Consider the following 24,669-nt stretch of genomic DNA (forward strand, 5'->3'; position numbering starts at 1 on the left):
TCTTGTATTTACTTTCTTAATGGATGTCAGTAAATGCACAGTGAAAACACCTTCCTACCAAAATGAAGCCTGGACGCACAGAATGGGAACTTTAGCAAAGGGCCTGGCCTCTGCAATACGGGGCGTCACACTGGACATCCTCAGGCTTTGCAATGTGGCTTCTGTACAGAACCCAAAATACAGGGATCTTCTATGCAGAAACAAAACACCGTACACATACTGCTAGCGCTCTGGCCTGTGTCATTCCTCTCAAGGAGACTCAATCTCTTTGAAACACGGTTTAAGTTGCTTTCAGCTTGCAAATGTAAGCAGCGGAAGCTCCCCCAAAGCAGGCAACAATTATTTCGCTTTTAGAGCTCTATGCTTCTGTAGCTGGGCTGGGCAATTCTCCAAGCAGAGAAGTCCCCAAGACAAACATCCCACTGAAATGTCCCCCACCCTTGGTAGCAACGGTGGAAATGAATATTTGATTGCAGAATAGACGTATACATTTGACTGATTTCCTTCCAAGCAGCAACCTGATAGTACTTGCCCTGTATAAGTGCACCAGGCACCGTGGGCTCTGTTTCTCAATATCGTACTGAAGTGACAGCTGTTAACATGATACCTGGATTCCCGCGCCTTCAGGGACTGTTATCTTCCACACGCAGTTGAGGCTATTTAGGTAAGGCTCAGGGAAGCCAGGGGAAAGGATGGTACCCTTGCGCTCAGTCAAATTTCCACCACAAGGCACTGAAATAAAGCAAATGAGACGTTGAATGGGGAGGAACTTGGCTGTCATACTAATGCATCTAGCAGCAGAAAAGCAACAAGAGCTGGCTGATAATTTTAGGCTCTTTGGGGAGGCAGATCTCCTCCTGCTTTCACAGCACTTAGGACAACGGGGCCACTAATCCAATGGCGAGGTGGGGATGGCAGTGCAATGTTGGGGCAATCCTGGCCAGGCTGCTCTAATTTACAGCAGGTGCTATTTCTCTATTCTGTAGGATGACTCTGTAGACTTTTCCATGCGGATGAGAGAAGCAGGTTTTCAAAGGACCTCGCCTCACCGGCTTTACATACCCACGCAGGTCGGCACAGAGACGTTCCACTGAGCTAGTGCTCCGGGCATCGTCAGGCACTCGATGCTGCGGGATCCCTGCAGAGCGTATCCGGCGCTGCACTCGAATCGGACGATCGCTCCAACGGAGAAATCGCTGCCTATCCTCCGGCCGTAGCGCGGTTCCGGGACGGAGCTGCACTGCGTGGCACTGGTGCGAGGAACCGCTTTGAACACAGACAGGGGAAACATTAGACCCAGATGCAGCTGCAAAATGGGAATGTACATAACAGCGCGCAAACAAATAGCCAGCCACAGGAGCACACATCCTGATTTTTAAAAGTATGCATTAACTAGGCATAGTTAGACAGAAAACTCACTGGGTCATGAACTGCTTTTTGTTCTATGTCTGTACAGCTCCTAGCGCAATAGGGCCTAACCCTCTTTGGCCCTACTGCACTAATAATAAGCAGGGACCCTTTTTCCTAGGATTTTAATACTAAACCAATTAACCATCGGCCTTATGCTCTACTGAGCATTTTCAAGATGCATCTTCATTGGAACTTTTACCTGCAGCCGACTGCCAATAAACCCAAAGTCGTTAATGCCTTCATTAAGGAAAGTATGGAGACTCTCCAAATGCATCTTCAAAACTACAACTGCAACACCCTAACTTGATACCTAGTATAAACCACAAACGTCCATGAGCTAGAACAAAAGGTGCCCAAGACTTATTTTCACAAGTGTGTTAAATACTTCAAGGAATTGGCAACAAAAGTACAAATTCCAGCGCAGACATAGGATGCACACAAAGCATATTGATTGCCTGTTTTTTTGCCAAGCTCTTATCTGTAATTTAGCCCAATACCCCCCCCCCCAGACAACCTCACACAAAATACCCAGACCCATGGTTTGGTACTCTGAACCCAAGCTCACTTGGTAGAGATGCAAGGTTGGAGCACAGATTTTTCTTTAAGACTGACTCTGACTTTGCAAGTGAGAATGTAGAGAAAAACTGCATAGCAAAGTCCCGGTATCCAGGTTGTGGCCGTATTGGTCTAGAGAAAAAGGCAATAAGGACTCATAGTAGAGAATGATGTCTTTTATTAGACCAATAAGATTTTTGCAATTTTTTTTTTTTTTTTGGCAAAACTCTTGTTGGTCTAATACAAGATAGCAAACTCCAGGTTTTCAGAGTCCTTCAGTACTATCTCTCAATTACTTGAGCCTGTATTTTCTGATCCTTCTGTTCACTCATTTCTCACTCGCCTCCCATGTATCAGAGACTACATGCTGGTTCATATACACATGGTCAACGTTTAGCCTGTCATCCCATGGGGCTGGCTGTATTTAATGTGACACTCACTTCACCTCAACCTAATAGCTCTACAAGATGACAGCTCAGTGGGTTGCTACAAGCTGGCTGGAAAACCACACCGAGTGGGCTGACCTCTGGTATGAATGCAGCCAACACTGTTTGTGGACAAGCACGCAAATCTGGGACTCGTATCCTCATATCTCAAAGACAGTGGTACAGGAGGCAATCCAGTGGACAACTATCTAATACAATGATCACTTTAAAATCCTAAAGGCAGCCAACCACAAGTCCAGCATCTCCCCAGCTAATTGTCCCTACTGTGTAGGAGTTTGACCAAGTCCTCACCAATGCCCTGAAAGCAGGCTACAGTCCTGTATGCCCGGAGCTGGAGGAGATGGGGATATAGCACCAGAGCTGGGGAAAGTCACAAGAAGAGACCTCAGTACAGACCCAGGGTTGGAAGAGGCCTTGGATCAGATAACACAGCTGGGGATGTCACAGCTGGAACAGATAACACAGCTGGCTCCAGAGCACGGGCATCACAGGAGCTACTGCTGGGTGAGTGCAGCTGCCAACTGTTAACATCATGGAGAAACTGCAGCATGGTGGGACTGCAGGGTCATGAATTATAACATGGTGGTTACTTTACGGGCAATGGAGTGGCTTTTGCTTCATATGAAGGGGGAAGCAGCACCATTTCCCTATTCTCCCCTTCCTCGATTCTACCCCCTCCCCAAGTGCATATAATCCAAGGCGAGGTGCAAGGAGAAGAAGGTGAGGGGAAGGAGAGAAACCCCAAATCCAACTAGTGTTTCAGTTGTATTGACCTTTCCTTGATTGACAAAGAAAGAAACATGGAATCGCAGCAGGGATTACAGGTTTAGCATGCACGCACACGTAATGCCGGCATGCGACAGAGTTATATATACAGGCAGACTGTTACACACAGTCACACCATTATGGCACTGAAGGCCTTGCTTCAGATTCTAAATCTCGGTCGTTGAAGCGAGAAAACATTTTGGAAAGCGTGAACAGGATGCTGAGCTGGGATGCAAACCTTTGCCAGCAGCAGAATTTCACCCCTTCAACGCCACGTGTGGCCGACAAGCCAAGCAGGAGCCCAGCACTCTTCTCTACACCAGGGCACTTTAGTAACCACTGGGCAATGCAGCCCTTGGATGAGCCGTGAATGACTCCATGGACTCTAATGGACAGATGTCTCCTGTTTTTACTCCTGTGCAGCTGTGCTAACCCAGTTTGAAAGGGGCTAAGGAAAACAGGTACACTCCTATGAGCCACCTCCACTAGCAAACTAGAGTGTTTGCACTTGACCTGATAGAAGAATTTTGCATATTTGTGCTTAGTTTTTAGTTACTTTAACACTTCTTTATTTGCAGGCAGCAGGGATGCTGCAAAGCTTTCCAAACGCTACTTATTTGAAAACCTTCTTATTTGTTTGTGAATGAGCTTGGTCGCACAATGCTTTGGCGCACAAGCCTTTGGGAAAGATGGAACAGGCAGGAAATTGCATCCAAAGGATGTAATAAAATATCATGCTCTTATCACATCAATCCAATTGTGAATATGCTAAGCATGCAACAGCGTGTTCCCCACTCACGGCATCACAATTCTTCTTTCATGACGCCCTGCAAATCCAAGATGTGGGCACACCAGGCCACTGTTATCATCCTTACTGATTTCTCTTGCTTGCCTACACCCTGGTTTCCAAAACAGGGCCTGAAAACAATGTTGAAAACTCATTTCCAGAAAAAAAATGACTACCCCTTCTCAGAGCTGCTGTGCAGGATGCGTCATGCCCAATCATCCAGACAGAATGGCCAGACTGAAATCCAAAGAGATTTGGGAGCGTTTCCATCTTGCCTTCTACCTGCCAAACACACACGGTGAGATCAGCCTGTGACCAAATCATTTTCTGCCAGGTGCCCTGATGTCAGAGCCTGGATCAGGGTGGTAGAAGGTAGCAGTGCCCCTCTAGCACAAGAATTACAGCAGGAATAAATTCATAATCAGGTTATTTGGGGGAAACAGAGTTCCTGCTTTCTCCAGATAGGTAAATGCTCAGTGCCCTGGCATACCTAGATGGTCCTGAACCTATCTCTCTCTAGTTGACCAAGCACAATTTTTACAAGTGACATATTCACATGCTTCTTGTAGCAGGAAAGCTATGGCTACACGAGCACCACTGACGGCTTCTGCACAGGTCTGGAAGTTTGCTTTCTCCAAGTCAGTTATTTCAGGCATGCTCACAATGTCCACCTCCTGTAAAACACCTTATTAACTTCCTCAAACACCTCCATTGCCATTGCACTGACTTCCAAGCACCAAGCAAGTCAGTCACAAGCTGACAGCAGTCTGATGTAGCCACATTTGTATGCCCTAGTTCTGGAGGATTGGGGCAAGTGTCTCAAGTGGCTTCATGAAGTCCTGTGTCCTTATGTGGATGTTCTGGAAGCACAGCTGGCTGTCCCAGGTTTCCTTAATGATGCTACACCATCATCCTTTTAATGATGCTACATCACCATCCTTTAGGAACTACTGTGCAGGCAAGCCCCGGTCTATGTAGGGGGAATCCACAGGGACTACACCATGCAACGGGCATCTTCACTCTGCCATATCAGCATCTATCAGATATGATTCTCCCCACCAAGATCTGCCCTTTCTTCTGGAGGGTCAGAAACAGCTCCTGAGATGTCCCCCACCCTCCCAATCTGTTTCCAGCTGCAACAACACTGCAGCTACCGGCAAGAACAGCTCACCTACCTATGCCAGATCCACAGCTTGGCATTGGACTGGCATCGATGTGCGTGTGCAGAGCTTGCAGGCTCGGGGTGATCTGATGGCCACCTATAAGTTTATTGGGGTGTGCATCAGGACCTGGGGGAACGTCTGTTCACTAGAGCGCCCCAAGGGATGACAAGGTCAAACGGTCACAAACTCCTCCATGACCATTTCAGGCTGTACATTAGGAAGAACTTCTTTACTGTCTGAGCCCCCAAGGTCTGGAATAGACTGCTGCCAGACGTGCTTCAAGTGCCTACCTTGAATGCCTTCAAGAGACATTTGGATTTTTATCTTGCTGGGATCCTATGATCCCTGCTGACTTCCTGCTCCTGGGGCAGGGGGCTGGACTTGAAGATCTTCCAAGGTCCTCTCCAACCCTAATGTCTATGAGTCTATGCTCTACCTTTCCACACAGGTCCAAGGAAGGACCGGTGAGCTCTGCTGGAATACACCATAAACTATTGCACAAGTGACTCAGGTGAGTGGGTTGCTGGGAACGTGCAAAGCGCCCGTCAAAGTCCTTGCACCAAACCTGCAGGACAGCAACATCATATGGATATCATTATACACATATGGGTCACAAGCAGCTCCACAGCATGTAAGCTCACAGGCAGGCTTAGCAGGCCTGGGGGCATGTGTCTGGACTCCCGGGTATTAATACGTTCTAGCTAGCAGTGTAGATCTACCCCGAGAAAGAACCAGTTAATTCCCACAAATCATCAGTATTTAAACCCTCATCTTTCTTTATCCCTAAGCTTGTTCCCAGGGGTGCATGGGCTTTGCAACATCACCAGCAGCTGCAAATCCAGCCATTTTTTAACATGCTACAAGTGGTTCCTGGAAGTATGCATAGTCCCGAGTCTCCTTGACAATTTTTGGTTGCTTTACAACCACCTTTTCCTGTTCCAGCCGATTCCTCTCTCCTCTGCTGCTGCGTGAAAGAGCCACACGAACAACAGAACCGCACGGGAGGTGGCAAGCGTAGATGCAAAATGCTGTCAGATCCGAACGTGAACAAAAAGGAGAGAGAGATTGCATTTCTTACTTAACCCTCCCTAGGTACCGTGGTCTATAGGGCAGTTAGCTTGGCACTGGCTACCTGCAGCAGTGTGGAGCCCGGCATGGGCTAACTGACCCCGCTTCTTAGATGGGTTTGCACGAGTGACATGCTGCTTTGACTAGACTGTCACTGGTACCTGTTATAAGTAGTTTTACGCTAGCTCGAGCATCTCCATGCTACCGTATGGTCATTCCCACGACCTTGGTCTATACCTACCCTTCCATGCACCTACCCAGGTGTTTCTTGTGACACCAGTAACTGGGACCTTTCTGGATGACATTTGTTTCATAAAGAGGCTGTCTCTCCAAATTATGAATCCACATAATATTCCCACGAGACAGGTCATTTTATAAAGGGGGAAACCAAAGTGCAAAGAGGTTAAGGTTAAGGAACCAAGGGAACCCCAGCGCCTAACTCAAATGATACACCTCTAGTGACTTGCTACAAGTGAATTCAAGCCTGGAACCGGGGGGAAACAGGCTCAGTTCTTTCAGACCACTAGGCCTCTCATTATAAGACTGAAAATCGATTTATATTTATAATAATATAACCATTTCAATTCAAAGAGAGAGAGAAAGGGAAGGAAGAGATATGGGGTTATGGGTGCTGCTCACGCAGCTGTAATGGCCTGAGCTCCGGCCATAAAATGGATGCTCTCGCGAGCGGTCGGGGATTGGAAACATCTGCGCTTCACGGAGAACGCGAGAGACCAGTTTTCAGACCTTCATCCCTGGATGTGGAAGAAATGCCTCCCCCCCCCCCCCCCCCGAGAATAAAGAAGTCAAGGAATTGATTATTTTCAAGTAGGAAATCAATGCATATTTTTCTCTTAGTTGCTCCAAGATTTATTAGCACTCCAGGCTCAAGCTGCTGGGTAGGGAGGAACGAACAGAAAGAGTACGAGCACATAATATTGCTAATTTGTTTGGTTTCAATTTGGTTCAGAGAGATTTATGTCAATGCCCTGTGTTGTGCTGTACCTGTAAGGCTTTATAAATCCTTCAGCAAAACAGACCTGAGATGAGCAACCCCATGACCGTGCATACACACAAGCCAGGAACTGGGAAAGTACAGAGGGGTTAAAGTCTAAAGCCCATCTGTGCTTTTTGAAAGTGGCGTCTGCTGCCGGGTACCTGGGTACCTGCCGCCTCGTGCAAATCAGAGGTGACGCTGCTATCCACGGATCTGAACTGCAGCTCAAGAGGAGAGCTTTGGCCTCAGCTGGGCTGAATCATTTTTGCATCAGACAAAGGACCACGTGCTTGGCCTCTCTCCAAGCTCCTGAAACAACCGCACCTGCGTGCCTGACCCTACCGCTCTCCTGCTGAATTCAGGCTGTGTTCAATATGCTATTTAAAGTTTCCTGCCTGTTGGACTTGGGGGAACGTGGGGAAGAGCGTGAGCAGAATGCGAGTGGTGATAACCGCATGGTGTTACAAGCCAATCATGCTTTGCGGCTTCACGACTAGGGGGTCTACCCAAATCGAGGGGCCGACGTCATGGGCAGATCGAGAGGCCGATGTCAAGGGCAGATCGAGAGGCTAGTTGGCATTTTCATGGGCTTATCGCGGCTCCTCCCCCCACCCCGCCACACTTCTGTTTGGCCGAGGGGCCCCAGTGGCTCCGCCCCTCATCGCAATTGATGGAGAGGGGTGGAGTCACACAACAGGAAACCCTCTCAGCCAATCAGCGGCAAGGTATGGTGGCCGCCACCTTGGTCTCCCCTTCATGCCGGCAGCCCCCACCTGGCGGGCTGCACTGCTGGGCTGCAGCAGTCACAAGGACCACCCGCTTCCCCTGGGGAGCCAGCCTTTTATTTTTGCTAAGTTTGTTTTCTCGCAGATTTTGCAGGCATTGCTCGATTTCACGGACAACGTCACATTTCGTGATTTCCGTGCAATCTGCAAAATCGTGATTTGAAAAGGTCCCTATTCGTGACCCAAGGTCAGGACCCTGCACACCCCCGGGGCCTCCTGTGCAAAATAATCAGCAAGTTAAAAAAAAAGCAAGTCTCCAGATATTAAGGCCCGATATACAGAATGCATTAGTGTGTCTCAATAGTACGCATATGCACAGAAACTCATAGATACATGTACGTGTACCATCGATGTACAGATGTCCTCCCCCAGGAATTTATACAGGGCTTACCATGGAAGCACCTTTTTGCTTAACTTCCTTGTTCCTTGAAAATCTACACAAATCATAATCACCTCTATATTTTCCCAACAGCATGAGCCCGAACTAGTGCAAACTTGATGCTGTTCCAGGAAGTCTGCAAAAGCCTCTTATCAGACAGGATTTTAGGTAGGGGAAGCCAACGGTACGTTCCAAAGGGGCCCGTGGTTGCTTTCATTCGCAGGCTGGCTGTACACGAGTCCTGAATGCTAAATCACTACCATCTTAAGCTTAATTAAATTATTAGAGTGCCTGGAGCTTTCTAAATGGGCATCCGTAATTACCATTTACAAGCAAACAAACAGACTCGAGCAGCACCTCCACGCTTTAGTTTGCTCACCTGTAAACCAAGGACAATGATCATTCACGACTACTTCGGTGAAGTGCTTTGAGATGGTAAACACTCATATATTGCTAAATGCTATTAACATTCAAAAGGGCTGGATATGGGCCGACGGGGGAGGAGGTGATCCCTGTATACGTTAAATGAAAACAAAAGCCACTAGATACCAGCTATGCAAGTCTGGATTAGGGGCATTTCGTTCCTTGACTCTCACTCACCATGTGGTAATCATTAAAGATTGTGCAGCCCAGGGTTGTAATTAAAACGCGCTCAGGAGGGAAGGAGGTAATCTTTATTGATTTCATCAAAGCCCTTGATTTGGTGAATTCATTAGTGATTGGACAGTTGCTTAACAATAATTAGATGAAACTCAGCTGAAGGGCTCTCTGATTACTCTGAGTCAAACCTTGACTCCCTTTCCTACCTGGGGAAGGTAAAGGCTCCCCCACAACCAGCTCCCACGTCCTATCCATCTTGTGTAGAGAAGTTCCTGCATAATGCCCACTCACTTACTTCCCCACTACATTATGGGTATATTTCCTATTTAAATACATCAGAATATTTCCTATTTAAATGCATCTGAATCAGTTTGTCTGCATGAGGCTTGGGGGCTGTCACAGGGGGTGAGAGGGGGGAAGCAAGGAAGTTTGCAGAACGGAGAGGCAGATCAATCAGTTATACTGATAAAGGGACTGAAGGGACACTGGGGAAAACCTTCTGAAAACTGAGTCAGGTGCTAGGAGAGAGTCTCTCAGATATTACGGACATGGGAGCAGAAAGAGTAGAGGCTTTAGAGTGGCAATTCTCGGCTTAGGTAACCTGGGGTGCCGCGAGATCCTTTTCAGGGTGCCACACAATATAAGCACTCTTAGGTGTGCTAAGATCCACACAATTCTCGAGGTAAACCCAGAGACTTCACACAGAAAGCCATAGTGACAAAAACCATTCTGACCTATTGTGCTTTTTCTGAATTTTTTACAACAGAAGACCCGCTCTATTATTTTTCCATAGTCCGAGAATGAGTGAAAGCTCAGAGCCAGCATTTTCCAAGGGGTGCCTCGACTCTAATGAGGGGTGCCTGGAGTCTCAAATGGTTGAGAATCACTGCTTTCAAAGAACCTAGATCGGTTAGGCAAAGGACTAACATTTTTAAACTGATCTAGGGGAACAGGCACCCAGCTGCCTTTGGAAATCAAGGCCAGCTGGGACAGATGATAAAAGCCCTCATTTCCACTGAAGCCAAAAGGAGTTGACAGTGCTCGTGACTTTGCAAAATATTGTCCGAATGCAGGTCTTTCTTAAACAGCAGCAGAAGCAAAAAAAAAATTATGCATCTATTTCAACTAGATATTTGCCAGTCCTGGGAGGCGTTTCCAACCTGCAACTGTACCTACCTTGGTAGACAAAATGAAACCCTTTGGCAGTGGCTTGACCCTTGGCGCTGAATTTGATGAGGATTTGATTGGTGGTGGCTAAGGGCAATGATTCACCTAGGGAGAACAAAGCAGATGATAGGCATATATGGGTCACAGCATCATTCGAGGAAGTGACTTACAGAGGTCATTTTACTAAGGCTGGCATGAAGGCGTCTTGCCTTTGCACACGCAGCAAGGCGTTAAATGGAAGGCTGCGCATTTTCCTTTGAGGCTCTGAGCCATTTTACTCCCTTCCCAGAACAAAGAGGCAGGAGAAATGATCCCGCAATGACATTTTGCTGGAGAGAACCAGTATAGAGGGACCAGTAAGAATCCAGTTGTAAGAGCATGTGGCTCTGGCTGCTCAGGGTTGCCTCCAGCAGTTCTTTCAGAAAAGACAGCAAATGTGGAAGAGCTGAATTCAGATTTCAGTAGAAAAAAGGCAGCAGGGGGCAAAAAACATCTTGTCTTGAGAGGGCTAGTCCGTGGCTCAGAATTTCATCAGGACTCGTGAAAGCACTTTTTAAAGAGCTCCAGCTGGGCTGCAAAAAACTAGAATTCAGATGCACCGGTTAACGATGCAAATCTCACGCCTGTGCATAAACCCTAATTGCAGCGATCACACGGTATGCATGCATGCACGTCTCTTTTATATGAAACAGGCCATATGACATGCAACAGGCTTCTTTTGCACAGCATCAGGGAACCCAGGCCACAAAATGCTACCGGGGGGAAGTCAAGGGCTGGAAGACTGGGGGCAGTGAAGGGAAGGTAACCTCTAGCCCCTTGATGTGCCAGTAGGGGAAGGACGTGACACATCACTTTGGGCAGGGACTTCAGGTCACCTTTGTCTGCTGGCTGGGAACTGAATGAGCCCCATGTAACTTTGGGAAGACACTCTGAGACCGTGTGTAGATGAAACGAGGGGCAAATATGCGGGTTAAATGCTTTTGTACAGCTTTAATGGTGCTGGTGTTTGCATGTGGCAGTGGCGTATTGTGCAGTAATTGCAGCCACTGTAGCAAATTCGGTGGCATAATGTGCCTTAACTGACTTGGGGCGCAGCAAACTAAAACGCCTCTGAGGAGTTTTAGTTTGGTGCCCTACAGCCGTGGAGCGAAGCATTGGGCTCCGCGCAGCTCCGCAGCAAGCCCATGCAGGCCGCCTGGCAGCAGCCCGGGAAGGCAGGCTCTGCCCAAGAAAAAATAAAAGCGACAATCTTGTATTTTTTTTCCTGGAGCCTGCCTGCCTGCCTGAGATGCACGGGGGCCTGGTGCTTCCCTCTATGGCTGCAGTGCCCCCCGAGAGCACCTGAGCCCTGAGGGTGGGGGGCTGCCGTTGCCACGGAGGGAAGCACCAGCCCCCCACCCTCCGCAGCCATGGGATTGCTCTGCCCGTTGGCAGCTCGCCCTACCCTTCCCACCACCGGAGAGGCAGGTAAATGCATGGGTGCGTGCACAACACGGGGGTTGACCTGGCCCTAAATTCAGGAGGTGTTTTTAAAAACCCACCGCTTCAAATTTAGGGCCCCCATTTCGTCTACACACGGCCTAAGTCAGTCCAAGCAGAGCCACATGTTTGTGGACAGCTCCATAAGAGCACTCCGCCACAGATCCTCTCCCTCCTGGCTGTGGCACATCTCTCTGCAAGGGGCTGTGTAGGGACCTGCAGGGGCAGCCTCCCACAGTTTACCGCAGCCCCTCCAGTAGTGAAAAGCTTCCCTGGATGGCTAAGCACGCACTAGCACAAACAGCTGTACCCTTCATTTCTGTACCCTTCACTTCCCACCAGCACACTATGCTACTCTGTGACTTGCCCAACTCAGCAGCACCAGCCCTATTCCCTATAACCCACCCTCGCTCATGAGTTTGCAGTCAGTGTTATGAGGATCACTCATCAGTGGGTTCCCCTGATCCTGCCAGAACTGGGGGTAGCTTCTCACCTGTGTGGGAGCCGGAGAGCGAGCTGAGGAGTCGGGCGTGCTGGTTGGGTCCGTCATGCACCTCTATAACGTCATTAAGTGCCGTCTGAAAGAAGGCAAACTGCCCGAAGACCACTGTGAACAGACAGGGAGCACATTGCAGGACAGGTGGAGGGGGCTGAGCGGCACTGTCTCTACTTCCAAGCCTCCAAGCTAAGTTTCAGCTTTGTTTGCTTCAGTTTTTTCTTGTCCTTCACGGGAACTTGGCATTAGTGAAAAGTGCCTGACTGACAGCTCTGGAGTCAGAAGCCCTGTATTTATCCATAAAGTAGGTAAAACATGAGCAGCAGCCTTCCCCAACATGCTTTATCACTGATTCATAGGCCAGAAGGGATTAGATTATGAATCATCCGGTCTGCCCTCCTACGTAACACAGGGTGTATAATTTCACCCAGTGATAATTATTACTTGCATTGATATAGCACTTGCAAGCTCTAGTTGTAAACCAGGCCACCCCGCTGTGCTGAGCCTTGTACAAACAGAATAGAAAGATGGTCTCTGCTCTGAAGAGCTGCGTTCCTGCCCTGAGTGCCGCTGATCTTTTGAACAACGGCTCGGGCTGAGAGGATACTTGAATTTCCTTCTAACAGTCAGTCCTAAACACCTCTATTGAGATTGTCAACAAGGCAACCCCTGTGCTCCTGGTTTTATTGCCTTAAATTACGGATGCATCTAGGACCAGGCAGGTCTTATAAAGGGGAAGAATAATAAAAAAAGATTAGGCCATATTTTAACTGGTGCAGGAGGGCCTGTGTGCTCTTTACATTTATTTTTGCAAGATGCAACAGTGGCTTTTCTTCCTCCAGAACCGGAGGCTCAAAGGTTTTGATGTTTTATTTCCCTGATCTGCGTGTTTTCAAATCGTAAGTGCCCAGTTACGGATTCACAAGCTGGGAGGTCTCTCACTGTGCAGTTCATCAGCCACCAACCTGCAACATTTGCTACTTGCAAATCCAGGACTTGCAGCATGGCTTGGATACTCGAATGCTGCAAGGTGGATGAACCGCGCCCCCGACACCTGCTGCCTGTGGAACCAGAAAAGAAAGGAGATGGGAAACGTCCAATAGCTACTCCTACCAGTATCCTGACTGTTTTTGATAAAGCTATTGAAATGAGGTGGGTGGAGGAACGGATTTATCATGGCCATCATTGTTCTGCAGAGGGAAAATGAAACTCTTCTATCAGGAAGCATTGCCTCACTGCTTTATTTTTTTTTTTTGCTAAGACAAGCGCTAGGATTATCAGAGTGAATAGCAGCAGGTTAATGGTATGAGCCTACTAACCATTTCAGGCTGTTTTCCAAAGTTCAAATCCATCCCCCATCAGTGGGAACAGAAGGGGATGACTGTGGAATAGCTGCTCAATGCACTGAATGGAAAGACTGAGTAGCTCTAAGCTGGTACTAAGTAGCATCCTTATACTCTGCTGCCTTGGAAGAAAGCTCAGAGACTGAAAGGGCGATGTGGAAGGACTCAATGGTTGATCAAGATGATGCCTGGAGAAGCTTATATTATGCAATAAAATTTAAAGGGCTTCACTCTCCAGAGCTGTCAAGGCAGTGCTTTTCATGAGCCCTAAATGCACTTTAAGCTAGAAAATATGTTAAACAATATTAATATCCATCCAGCTCGCTGTCTCAGGGGTTTGCAACGTGCCTATCATGCTGGTCTCCAAACAGCACACAAAATTAAGCAGCATCAAAGTCTGTAACAAAAATGGTGGTGCATGTAATTAATCTAGGCCCTGATACAGCAAAGCACTTAACTACACGAACAACAGGGTATTTATTCAGCCCCGCGCACTTTGCTGAATTAGGGCTTATGGCATTTTAAGACTTGATAACATTTCAGCAGCTTTTGACGGCTGATACTGTTAATATAAATGTTGTCTCTATACAGATGTAACTTGTTTTTAGAAAAATTAGGTCATCAGATTAATTTTCACTCATGCAATTATAGGTACGTGTCCATAAGCGCGTGCGCGCGCAGACACACACACACATGTATTATATATACATAAACATACACACATATATACACATACACACGTGTATTTTATATATATACACACATACACACACGTGTATTATATACAGACATACACACACATACTTACATGTGTATTATATACACACACACACACCTGTATTACACACACACATACACACCTGTATACACACGTGTATTACACACACACACACCTGTATACACACACGTATACACGTGTATTATATACACATACACACACGTATACACACCCCTGTATTATATATACACACACACCCGTGTATTATATACACACACACACACACACACACACGTATACACACCCCTGTATTATATATACACACGTGTATTATATATACACACATACACCCCTGTATTATATACATATACACACACACACACGTGTATTTTATACACACACACACACACACACACACACACACTTCTCTGCTACCCTTAGTACACACATGGATGTGGGGGACATATGTATGCACAAGTCAAGCACACATTTGTACATTTGGGCTGAACAGGTTTTGCTCCCATTGCTCCTCTGAAGACCACTGTCTTTTTTCCCATTGCTAAAACTAATTATTATTTTCCATATTTACTGACATACCACATTACCTTTCTCCAAAAATATGACTTCCTAAACTGGGGTGTGTGTCCTTAGAGGGGTCTTTCTGCCCAGAAGTACCCCACTTTGATTCTTGCTTCACTCAAAGTTTAAATCAAGTGCCAGAGAGCAGAAGTGATGTTTCTAGTCCAGCAGCTGGGGGAGTCAATTGACTTACTGACTCACTGCTCTTTGTAGGTCTTAATGACCATCTCTCCTTTTTCATGGTCTTGCTGTTCCACTACTCAAGCTAACCTTTCTTAAAGCCGTTTTGATGTCCACTAGCTATTGCTGGTCTCTTTCCTCCTATTTCAAAGCCGTACAGACTGCTCCTGTCTCTTTTCAAAGTTGCAGAACCACTCACAGAGACCAGCCTTCAGCAGCAGCTCTAGCTTCAGCTTCTACTTAAGCAGAAAAGAAAGGGTTTTGCCTGAACCTGAAGATCAGGCTCCACCCTTGCTCTGTGCAATCATAACTGGGAAAATCTTTCTTTCTTCATTCCCTCTTGCCAAAAACAAAGTGCATGTCTTATTTGGAGGGGTGTAGGTTGTAGCCGTGTTGGTCTAAGGACATAGGCAGACAAGGTTCTTTGGGCGAATCTGATCTCTTTTATTAGACCAACTTAAATAGTTGGAAAAATGTTTTCTTAGCAAGCTTTTGGGTTTAAAAACCCTTCATCAGGCTGAGGAAGCACCTGCAGCTGGTGTGTGATCTTCCTCTTATTTGGAGGCACGTGGTATGTGACAAGATACGGCACTTACTTTCACTGTGGCGCTCAAATTCAGTAGAGAGCAAGGGAAAAAAATACTCCCCAAAATTGTTGCCAACACTTTATTCCTTTTTGGCCGCTATCTTTTCTAATTCTTATATTAAAAATATCCGCTGTCTCCTTAAGTGACTACAATTTACAGCCAATAGCACTGTAATTTCCCTCGACTTCCTTCTCCTCCAATAATAAATCCACACTCAGCCATACACAAAAAAGAGTTGGGGGGGGGGGGGGGGGAGAGACAGATGTTCAGCCGCTGGAAACAGACTTATCTCCACAGGCTCTGCAAGACAATAGGTCCACGGAGCTATGCTGAATGACACCAGCTGAGAATCTGACCCATAGAGACATACCATAGTCCTTTGGCACAACGACAAAATAGAGGCAGACTTGTCCACTGGTATAATTCTGGGGATAATTTGGAGACAGAACTACTCCATCCGAACCGGTGTACTGGCCGCCGCATGGTGCTGAAAGAGAAAAGAGAAGAAATCACTGGAACAGCTGTTGCCAAAGACTTGCATCCTGCTATCAGCCCTTGTCTCCGCTGCTTTGAGATGGGTCCAGCTGTGTGTTTGCAATTCTGTGCAGGGCTGGCTGCCCCGATCTGTGATCAATTCTACACTTCAGGCACTGCGGCGCTCGTTGAAAGCGCCTATTAAGAAAAACACAGTTTATTCTAAGTAAAGCGTATGGCTGCTTCACATTGAATTATTAACACTCCGCCAAGGCGGGTGGGTGCCATGTAGGGTATGTTGCCTAATGTGTGATTTCCACTGCTATTCCTTTGATCCTAACGCACAGAACTTGGAGGGCTGAGTTCGCCGCGGTTTTCAGCAGCGGGGTCTTGGCTCTAGCCATGGATCTCTCCTGCTATGCAACATATTCCCAGCTTGTCCAAGCCTCGTCCCGCACTCCTCTTTGGAAGTAGATCTGGCTGGAAACTTTTAGTCAAAGTCGTTTTTGATGGGGGACAAAAATAGAGAAATGGGTTGTGAAATAAACTTTTCCTATGCTCTTTTCAGCTCTGGTCATGACATAGGAAAGCACGTGCTCCTGAATGGGGACTGTGTTCAGCATGTGTTTAAGGAAAAAGATTGAATTGGATCCTATGCCAAGAATACAGCCTCCATCATGCTGGATCCGACTAGTGATGCATTTATTCCAATGCATTCTCTCTGGCAGATGCCTCATAGAAAGATGGAAGAAACTTTGTAAAGGGGCAACAGTGAACTGATGTGTACATGCAGAGGAAGTCTTTTCCCAATATCGGGCCACAAGTCATTTTATTTTTCATTCAAAAATACTTGTGAGGGCAAAAAAGCTCCATGTGCTTTGAGAAGCTCCATCTGAAAGGAGTGCCTGTGTGGGGAAGTACTTTGGCACGGCAGCCAAACTCAGTGGGGCAAGCGCGGATATTGTGCTGTGGTCTCTCAGGTTGTCTCACCAGCCCTACCTGTACAAGTTGGTCGAGGTTTGTTCCAGACAGGCTTCCCATCCCCTCCCATGATGCACGTCAGGGTGGAGACGCCTTCAATCTCATAGCCTCCATCACAGTAGTAGGTGATCGTCGACCCGAGTTTCAGGTCTGTGCCCACTCGGGTACCATTCTTAATCAATCCCGGGTCAAAGCACGACTCCCTGGGGTTTTCTGCAAAATAAAATTGCTGATGTACTTTATTATGCTGAGGACTCATTAAAATACCCATCATCATATATAACTGTATATGAGTTGTATGCCCACGGACTACAGCAGGGGATTGTTACCACTTACTGGATGGTTTTGGACAAGTCACTTATAATTTCTCTAATCCCTCACCTGTAAAATGGGAACAACATTCACTTTGCCAAGATGCTCTGAGCCTTAGTTAATGTTTGTATAGTGCTTGAAGATCCTCAGAAGAAGAGCATTTATGAAACAAAAACTCAGGGGCTGGTGTGCCATGGCTGAGGTTACAGACCATTTGGACAGAATCTCAGCTGGGCCTCTTACTTCACACCCCCGATCAGTTGTGATTACTGTAAATTATAGATGCATATAATGAGACTAATTGAAACTAATTAGGTAGACAGAGAAAAAGGACAATGTTTTTGGAAATACCTAGAGCAGCAGAAGAGGTTACAGCTCATTTCCAAAAGAGCAAAGTAGTTTTGGACCTGTCCAAAGCAGTTTTAGAAACTCCATCACTAGAAGGTTTTAAGAAGAGGCTGGGCGGGCATCTGTCCAGAATGGGTAAAGAATAGGGCATCCCGCATGGCTGCAGGAGGTTGCACTAGAGAGCAGTTAAGGTCCCATACAATCCTACAACGATTTTATGGAAAATGTTGCCCTGGCCCCATTAGAAGTTTCCAAGCAGCTGTATTGTGCCACAAAGCAGTCGGATCCCAATTTCAAGCTTCAGCACATTTCCTGGGATTTTTTTTTTTCCTGATCTGGGATTGTACTTCAGCTCATTATAAAAACCAAGGCCATTTGTAAGATTTGGACCCCAATTAACGGCTTATGCTGCGGGAGGCAGCAATGTTCAGATCCCAGATTTTGGTTCTGAGCATTGTCTAATTACCACCGAAAGCCCCAAATAGCACAAAAGTGCTATCAACCGCAAGCAATACAACAATATGCTGCTACGGAGTCAGTAGAATACACCATTTTGATTGAACTCAGTGCATGACATCTTTGTGCACTTTGCTGAACTGGGGACAGAAGACAAGGAAACTTTGCAAACCAGAATGCATACAGGTAAACCGGGCCTTTAAGAGTCATGAAACTTTTTTCCCTTTAGCACATTTTAGATGTGCCACAGCGATCCCTGGCATCTCCCACTTTAACAGCTGACAGATTAGCGCTCTCACCATGGTATTATATAGTGCCATGTGCTCGCTGGCTCTTTAGCCAGATGTGCAGCATGGCAGAGATCATTGCACAATGAGTACACACAAAATGAAGACACTTTTTCTCTCTGTTCTCCATGCCCTGCAGAGTTAAAATCCCAATTTACATATGAAATGCTAGTAAAGACTACAGACTGTCAGGGTGTGGATTTTTTTCCCCCTGTTCTTTTGAGCACTTCTCTTCTTTTCCAGTATGAAATATAATTAGGGGCTTTGATTAATCCTGTGCTTTTGTCATTTGGAAATTGCTCATTAAAGCTGAGGGCTTTTCTGTGAGCTCTGGGGTCTGTGAACAATTACAATGTGCCTGAAAATTCGATCGTGGGGTTTGGCTATATTTTGGGGGGGGGCGGGGGGGCGCTGAGGTAAAACTCAGACCCTTAGGTCCTGCCTTCTTTTCTTTGTCTGCACCAAAAATAGGAGTAGCTTCATCGTCTCCTTTATACGACAGCTGTGCCATTCACCAGTGGTTCAGGGTAGGCAATGCCCATATAATTTTAGCTGTCAGGGATGAAGGATCTGACCTTAGGTCCTTCCTCCAGCTGCCGTGGTCTTGTTGTGTAATCCTGGGCAACCCACTTCCCCACTCCATGCCTTCCCCTAATTGTCAAATGGGACAATCCTACTCGGATGCCTTGGAGAGAGGAGAAGAGAGTGTTTTTTCTATGCACATGCAAACTGCAAAGCCAGAGAGAATTAATGCACTGACTGTACAGGAACTTGGATGCTCAGATACAAGACAATAATGAAGTTTTGCTCTTGGAAGATGAGGATTTTTTTTTTTATTTCACTGTTTGCTGTGTGTGCTCTTATGCCTGTTCTGGCTGGAGCAGAAGCTGGAGATAATAAAGAAACCGTGAGTACCAATATGTAAGAAGCCAGGGCCAGGAAGTTTAGTTGCACCCACAGCGATGGAGAGCAGGAGCACAAGGCCATGGGGACAGACGTGCTGCTCTGCCCTCCTTAATCCTTATGCTTAACATTTTGCCCACTGGGGTCAACATCGGTACCACCCTTTTCCTTTATATTCCTCTGTAAAGTGGTTATTAATAAAACACTCTCAGGGTTCAACATTGCCACCCATCCTGATCCGGAATAAAGGCAAAGACCAGACCCGCAGACCAGGCCTGGATTTCGAAAACCAGAACTTGGATCTGAGATCGGAAGCTGACCACCCCGCTATGCACTTTATCAGCTGCATACTGAATGATTTCGGGCAGTTCATGAAGTGCCTCCAGTGCCCTAAAGAAAGCGATGGCAAGGCTGTATGGCAAAACCAGTGCAAAAATATCCCAAATGCTTTTTGCAAGAACACATGCATCATTCTGCTATCCAAAACACTTCTCCAGCTCTGCAGGCCTCAAGGTCTCTGAAAAGCTAATATTCATTATTAGTCCCCTCCATACAGAAGTTGCACCCAACAGGCTCCTTACGACCATGTTATGCCTCTCTCGTTATTTTGAACAGGCGCGCTGCCTTTCATCTAACAAGTTGATGTAGCTTCAACCTGCCAATCAGCCTCCCACCCAGCTGTCAGATGTCTTAGCCATACGCTTGATCTCAGTCTCCGCTCCTGCTTTGAAAAATCATGATGTTCAGTGCCCGAGTCATTCTGCCGACTGCTGAAAGGGGTTGGCGGCTGATTGCTGTACAGCAGCCCTGCTGCTTTTGTTGTGTTTTCTTCCTTCTTGGCTGTTTCTCCATTCCCTTGAGAGTCTGCGTCCTCAGGTACAGCACTCTCCTCAGTTGATGACGCACATTATGATGCCAATAATATGCCCACCCCAAGCTACCAGCACCTTTTAATGCTGAGTGTAGCAAGGGGATGAGACGTTCTCGAGCCCAAGGAGGAACGTGGTGCAATAGTAGCAGCAGAAGTCCAGGAGATCCAACTTTTGATGACAGGCTCATTGAGTGGCCATAGGCATGCCTATAGACAAGCCCTTGCCCCTGTGACTTCAGATTTCCCCATGTGTACTTACCCACTGCACAAACTCACAATCTGTGAAATCAGTGGTGACGTGTTCAAAATGCATGGTACCTGGTGCCAATTGAAAAACCATTTGGCTTGAGTTAAGCGTGGTTTTCTCCATCCAGCTCCAAGGGGACAGCCAGTCCACACCAGGCCTGTGCACTCAAAAGCAGCAGCCTGACACCACTGCTGAATCCCTTGTAGCAGACAGGGACAAAGATGAACGAGTCAGTGGGGACCTAGAGATGAGTGCGCTAGACCACAGATTGGGCATGCTGGTGGGGTGCCATGCTGCGGCCTCCCAGCTTGAATCTCCTCCGGAGGAAACGGGTCTTCCATTTCCAACGTTGTACATCGTATGCGGTGGGGAGTGCCACGGGGTGCCGTGCTGTGGCCTCCCAGCTTGAATCTCCTCCGGGGGAAAAGGGTCTTCCGTTTCCAACATCGTACACCGTGTGCGGTGGGGAGTGGCACTTTAAGGCAAGCTAGACCCAATCTTGCCTGCGACTGATCGGCAATTCTGTCCATCTTCACACACGAGATTATTATTTCAGCAATCTCTGCGCTCCTTTCCGGAGATGGAAATCCTTCGCTGAGCCGCAGCATTGCGAGCCATGCGTTACGGAACAAGTTAACAACGGACTCAAAATGGACCAATTTTGGAAGGACGGTAAATAACAACTCACTCTTGTTGCGTTTGCTTTCAATTTCATGGTTTCTTTGCCTGTAGATTCAGGCCAGAAACAGAAATAAGAGGCACTAAAAGAGGCCATGAAAGGGTATAAGCCATTTCATCACTGGGAACCAAATACAGCTTAAAACATAAACCCCCTTAAATCCACGGCACATTTTTTCTGTCGATTAACTTTCTTCCTGATGTTCAAAGATATTGCTGGAAGTCTCCTCTTATTATTCCTGAAGCTGCACTTAAGCCAGTGGCTCTCAACCTTTTTAGACTTAAGGCAATCCTTGGAAAACACCAGCTTTTAAGCTTTCACTTGTGGGTTTTTTTTGTTTTGGGGTGGTTTTTTGACTATGGAAAAAAAACAGAGCAAGTCTGTTGCACAGAACTCAAGAAGACCCGACCAAGATTTCTACTTGACATCTGTGCAAACTATGTGTAGGTGTTTGCATAAGTAACAGTGCTCACCTTGGGCAGCACTTCAAGGCAGTATCCTTTAAAGATCTCTGGGCACTTTAGCTGGGAATCGTGGATTTAAGCCATCTTCATAGATGAGCTAAAAAGCATACATATAAAGAAAGAACTCTTTTCTCAGACTCGAAATCAAACCTTTTCTAAGGTTCAAAGCACTTTGGTTACTTCCAAACTGTGCTTTTTTCATTTTGTTTTTTTTGCTCCTTGGCACTTCCTTATACTTACTGGGACCCAAAGCAAAAATGCTACTGAGTTAGAAAGGAGAGATATTTGATTGGAGGCAGGATGCCCACAAGGATGGCTTGTTGTGTGGTCTCCAGACCAACCAAACAGGCCCAAGAGGTTCGGAAAGTTCAGTGATACATCCAAAAGTAGTGGACTGTACCTTCCAACCCACCAGTCTTGGACTTCCTTGAGGTTCACCGCCGCTATGAATAACCAAAAAAATGGTGTTTCTATAAATTTTCTACCTAGCATGTATTCTCATGAATTCTCCAGAAGTCATCACAATACTGAACCGGTGACAAAAGCCTTTTCAGACTGACAGCTTGTGAGGCTCTCTCCATTGCACAGTCTGACTTCAGAAAAGGTCTTCAAAAAACAGAGGAGACACGTAAAAACAATACACGTAGTCACATGCTAAATTTTAGTAATAGGAGGGAAAAGACCCAATAAACACATTCATAACAGCTGGGGGGAAAGCAACCATACCAAGCGTCTCTGATTGCAAAGCACCTTGCTCCGCACAGCAGCGTTACAGAAGTTCAGCGTGCAAGATCGTAAGCTAATTTTCAAAACTGCTCAGCATATGACATTGAAATCTTCTGAGAATATGGCCCTAAGGAAAGTAGCTGGACCTCAAAACCCTGCTCTGGATTTTATCTGAAATTTGGGCTCTGCATATTAAAAAAAAGTAAGCTAAAGTGTGGACAGCAGCATGGGGAAGACAGAGCTCCCATGTTTATAAGAACAAATGATCAGGCGCAAGAACAGAGCGTGGAGAAAGTAAAGCAGAGTGGCACAACATGGGGATGAAGAAGTCCCTTTCGACCCTGTCTTTTCAGCTTTTTGAAGAGTCCGCTCTGTTCCCAAGGTCTTGTCTACATGCATAAAATTGCAAGATATAATTCAAATACCACGCACTTATACTCTCACACCAGAGTGGATGCATCTAAGCCGGCATGAAGTGCTTATCCTAGTGCAGGGCTGAAGTTACACGTTACACACAGACCGTGCTAAATCTGTGGAGCGTTAAGCGATGTTGAAGTCAGAGCTGTGCAGATAAGAAATGGTATTAACCCTTAATACCAGAGACTGGGAGGGCCACATCCTGGGATGCAGGAGGACTGCAAATTTCCCATTTTATCTCTATGGAGCAAACTGAAGTTACCCTAACATGAGCTAGGAAGCATGGCCCAGAGTTAACCCTTGCCTGATGTGGTGTAACTTTAAGATGCATAGAGGGCACTTTACATGAGTTAATGAGGTTTAACATGTGGAGGTTCGCATTTTAAGTGCCTTGGTGTGGTCTAAGTGTAATGTGTAACTTCGCTCTAGGTCGTGCCTGTGAATGAAGAGTAAAAAAGCTATGAAGACTACAGACTTCTACTAGCTCAGCTGTGTCACTCAGGGGTGTGAGGACAAGAAATCTCTGACTTGAGGACACTTGCTAAGACAGCTGCATAAGTGTGGATGTAGCTTCAGCTTGCAAAACTTCTTACCTCCTGACAGAGCTATTTCATTTGGTGGTCAGAGGCTGGAATGATAGATCTTAAAAAGCAGAGTTTTGCCCACATCAGCTGGGTCCATACCAGGAGTGCTTTACTGGTTTAGGAGTGTAGGTTGTAGCCACTTTGGTCTAAGGACACAAGCAGACAAGGTTTTTTGGGTGAATCTGATACATGACATTTTTTTTTCAACTATTTAAGTTGGTCTAATAAAAGATATCAAATTCATCCAAAGAACCTTGCCTGCTTAGTGGTATAGGACACCAGTATATGCTGGCAAAGCTTTCCTACTGTAGACACGACCCAAGACAACTTTATAACAGCATAACAGCATTGGCACTTTGCCCTCTGTGCCATGCTCTGTGCATAGATCGGCAAAATTGAAACCTCAACTATTCTTTTTCACCATGCCTTTTTTTCCCCATTCTTTCTTTCCAGAGCAAAAGTTCCTATTTAAGAGCTGTTGCCCCTTGGAAAAAAAATTACCGGGGAGAGCTGGGGCTGTTTGAAATTCATCAGGCATGTTGTAGCTCCAGGCTAACAATCTGATCCCAGTCCCAGGGAAGATGCAGGACTTCCAAAAGGGACTAGTGTATGGCTGCTTTGTCTTTCCTTGCACATCACCAAAGCACTCCAAAGCCCTGGGTGGTTATAGCATTTCAGACGAGGCTGACATTGCCGAGAGATGCTGCTCGGGGAACTGGCGGCAACAGAGCACATGGGCTTGCAGGGCTGACCATACCCAATGAGCCCTTGCCTTTGAACTATACTTGGGATTCTGCACTGGCAGTAATCTGAATTAGATGCTTATTTCTTATTTTACTCTCTCTGGGGGTTTGGGGTTTTTTTGGGTTTCCCCCCCTTCTTTTCCCCCCTCTTCTTCCTTCAATTCCCTGAAGTTCTATTTTCTGCAGCTTCTCAGACTTGAATCACTGGCTCTTTTTAATGTGTGGAGAAGTTAATGAGCAAAGTTAAAGCCTCATTCTTTTCTCCCAGCAGTTTGGCTTCGTGGGAAGTACGTAGGCGCGATTAACTCTGTAGGTATGTTTAGGGAGGAAAAAAAAATAACACTGCACACAACAGCCTTCATTTAATGAGGCTGCCATTTGTTAACTATATTACCAGTGCCAAAAAATGAGGGGAAAAGAAACAAAAAACAAAGACTTTCTCGTTTGCAGTAAAATGAATTCTAATTAAGGGCTGCAAACTTTTCAATCTGTTGAATTTCAAGCACCACTAATTGTTTCTGCCTTATAGGATGGCTTGTTCTGGAGAGATATCTATTCATTCAGCTTGAGAAACAGGATTTGTCATTTCTGACTATAGCATTACTCCTTAGCATTCTTACAGGTGGGAAAGTCACTTCATCCTCACTTCTCCCCTCCAGAAAGGAGAAAGCAG

The 24,669-nt window shown here is 46.3% G+C and overlaps 1 protein-coding gene across 4 annotated transcripts in view; it reads right to left on the reverse strand.

Annotated features, from left to right (window-relative positions):
• CSMD2 (CUB and Sushi multiple domains 2) overlaps positions 1-24,669 on the reverse strand; it is a 651,518-nt gene that overhangs the window by 113,535 nt on the left and 513,314 nt on the right. For all 4 annotated transcript variants that reach the window (XM_014605014.3, XM_019487966.2, XM_059729594.1 and 1 more), the window contains 6 exons: positions 16,978-17,172; positions 15,875-15,991; positions 12,095-12,208; positions 10,132-10,227; positions 1,063-1,266; positions 608-732 (listed from right to left, as the gene is read on the reverse strand). In XM_014605014.3, the coding sequence (XP_014460500.3) occupies positions 608-732; positions 1,063-1,266; positions 10,132-10,227; positions 12,095-12,208; positions 15,875-15,991; positions 16,978-17,172 (851 nt within the window). The remainder of the gene's footprint in view (positions 1-607; positions 733-1,062; positions 1,267-10,131; positions 10,228-12,094; positions 12,209-15,874; positions 15,992-16,977; positions 17,173-24,669) is intronic.

This window comes from Alligator mississippiensis, chromosome 6, assembly GCF_030867095.1.
Source record: "Alligator mississippiensis isolate rAllMis1 chromosome 6, rAllMis1, whole genome shotgun sequence".
In the NCBI taxonomy this organism is placed as follows: domain Eukaryota; kingdom Metazoa; phylum Chordata; order Crocodylia; family Alligatoridae; genus Alligator; species Alligator mississippiensis.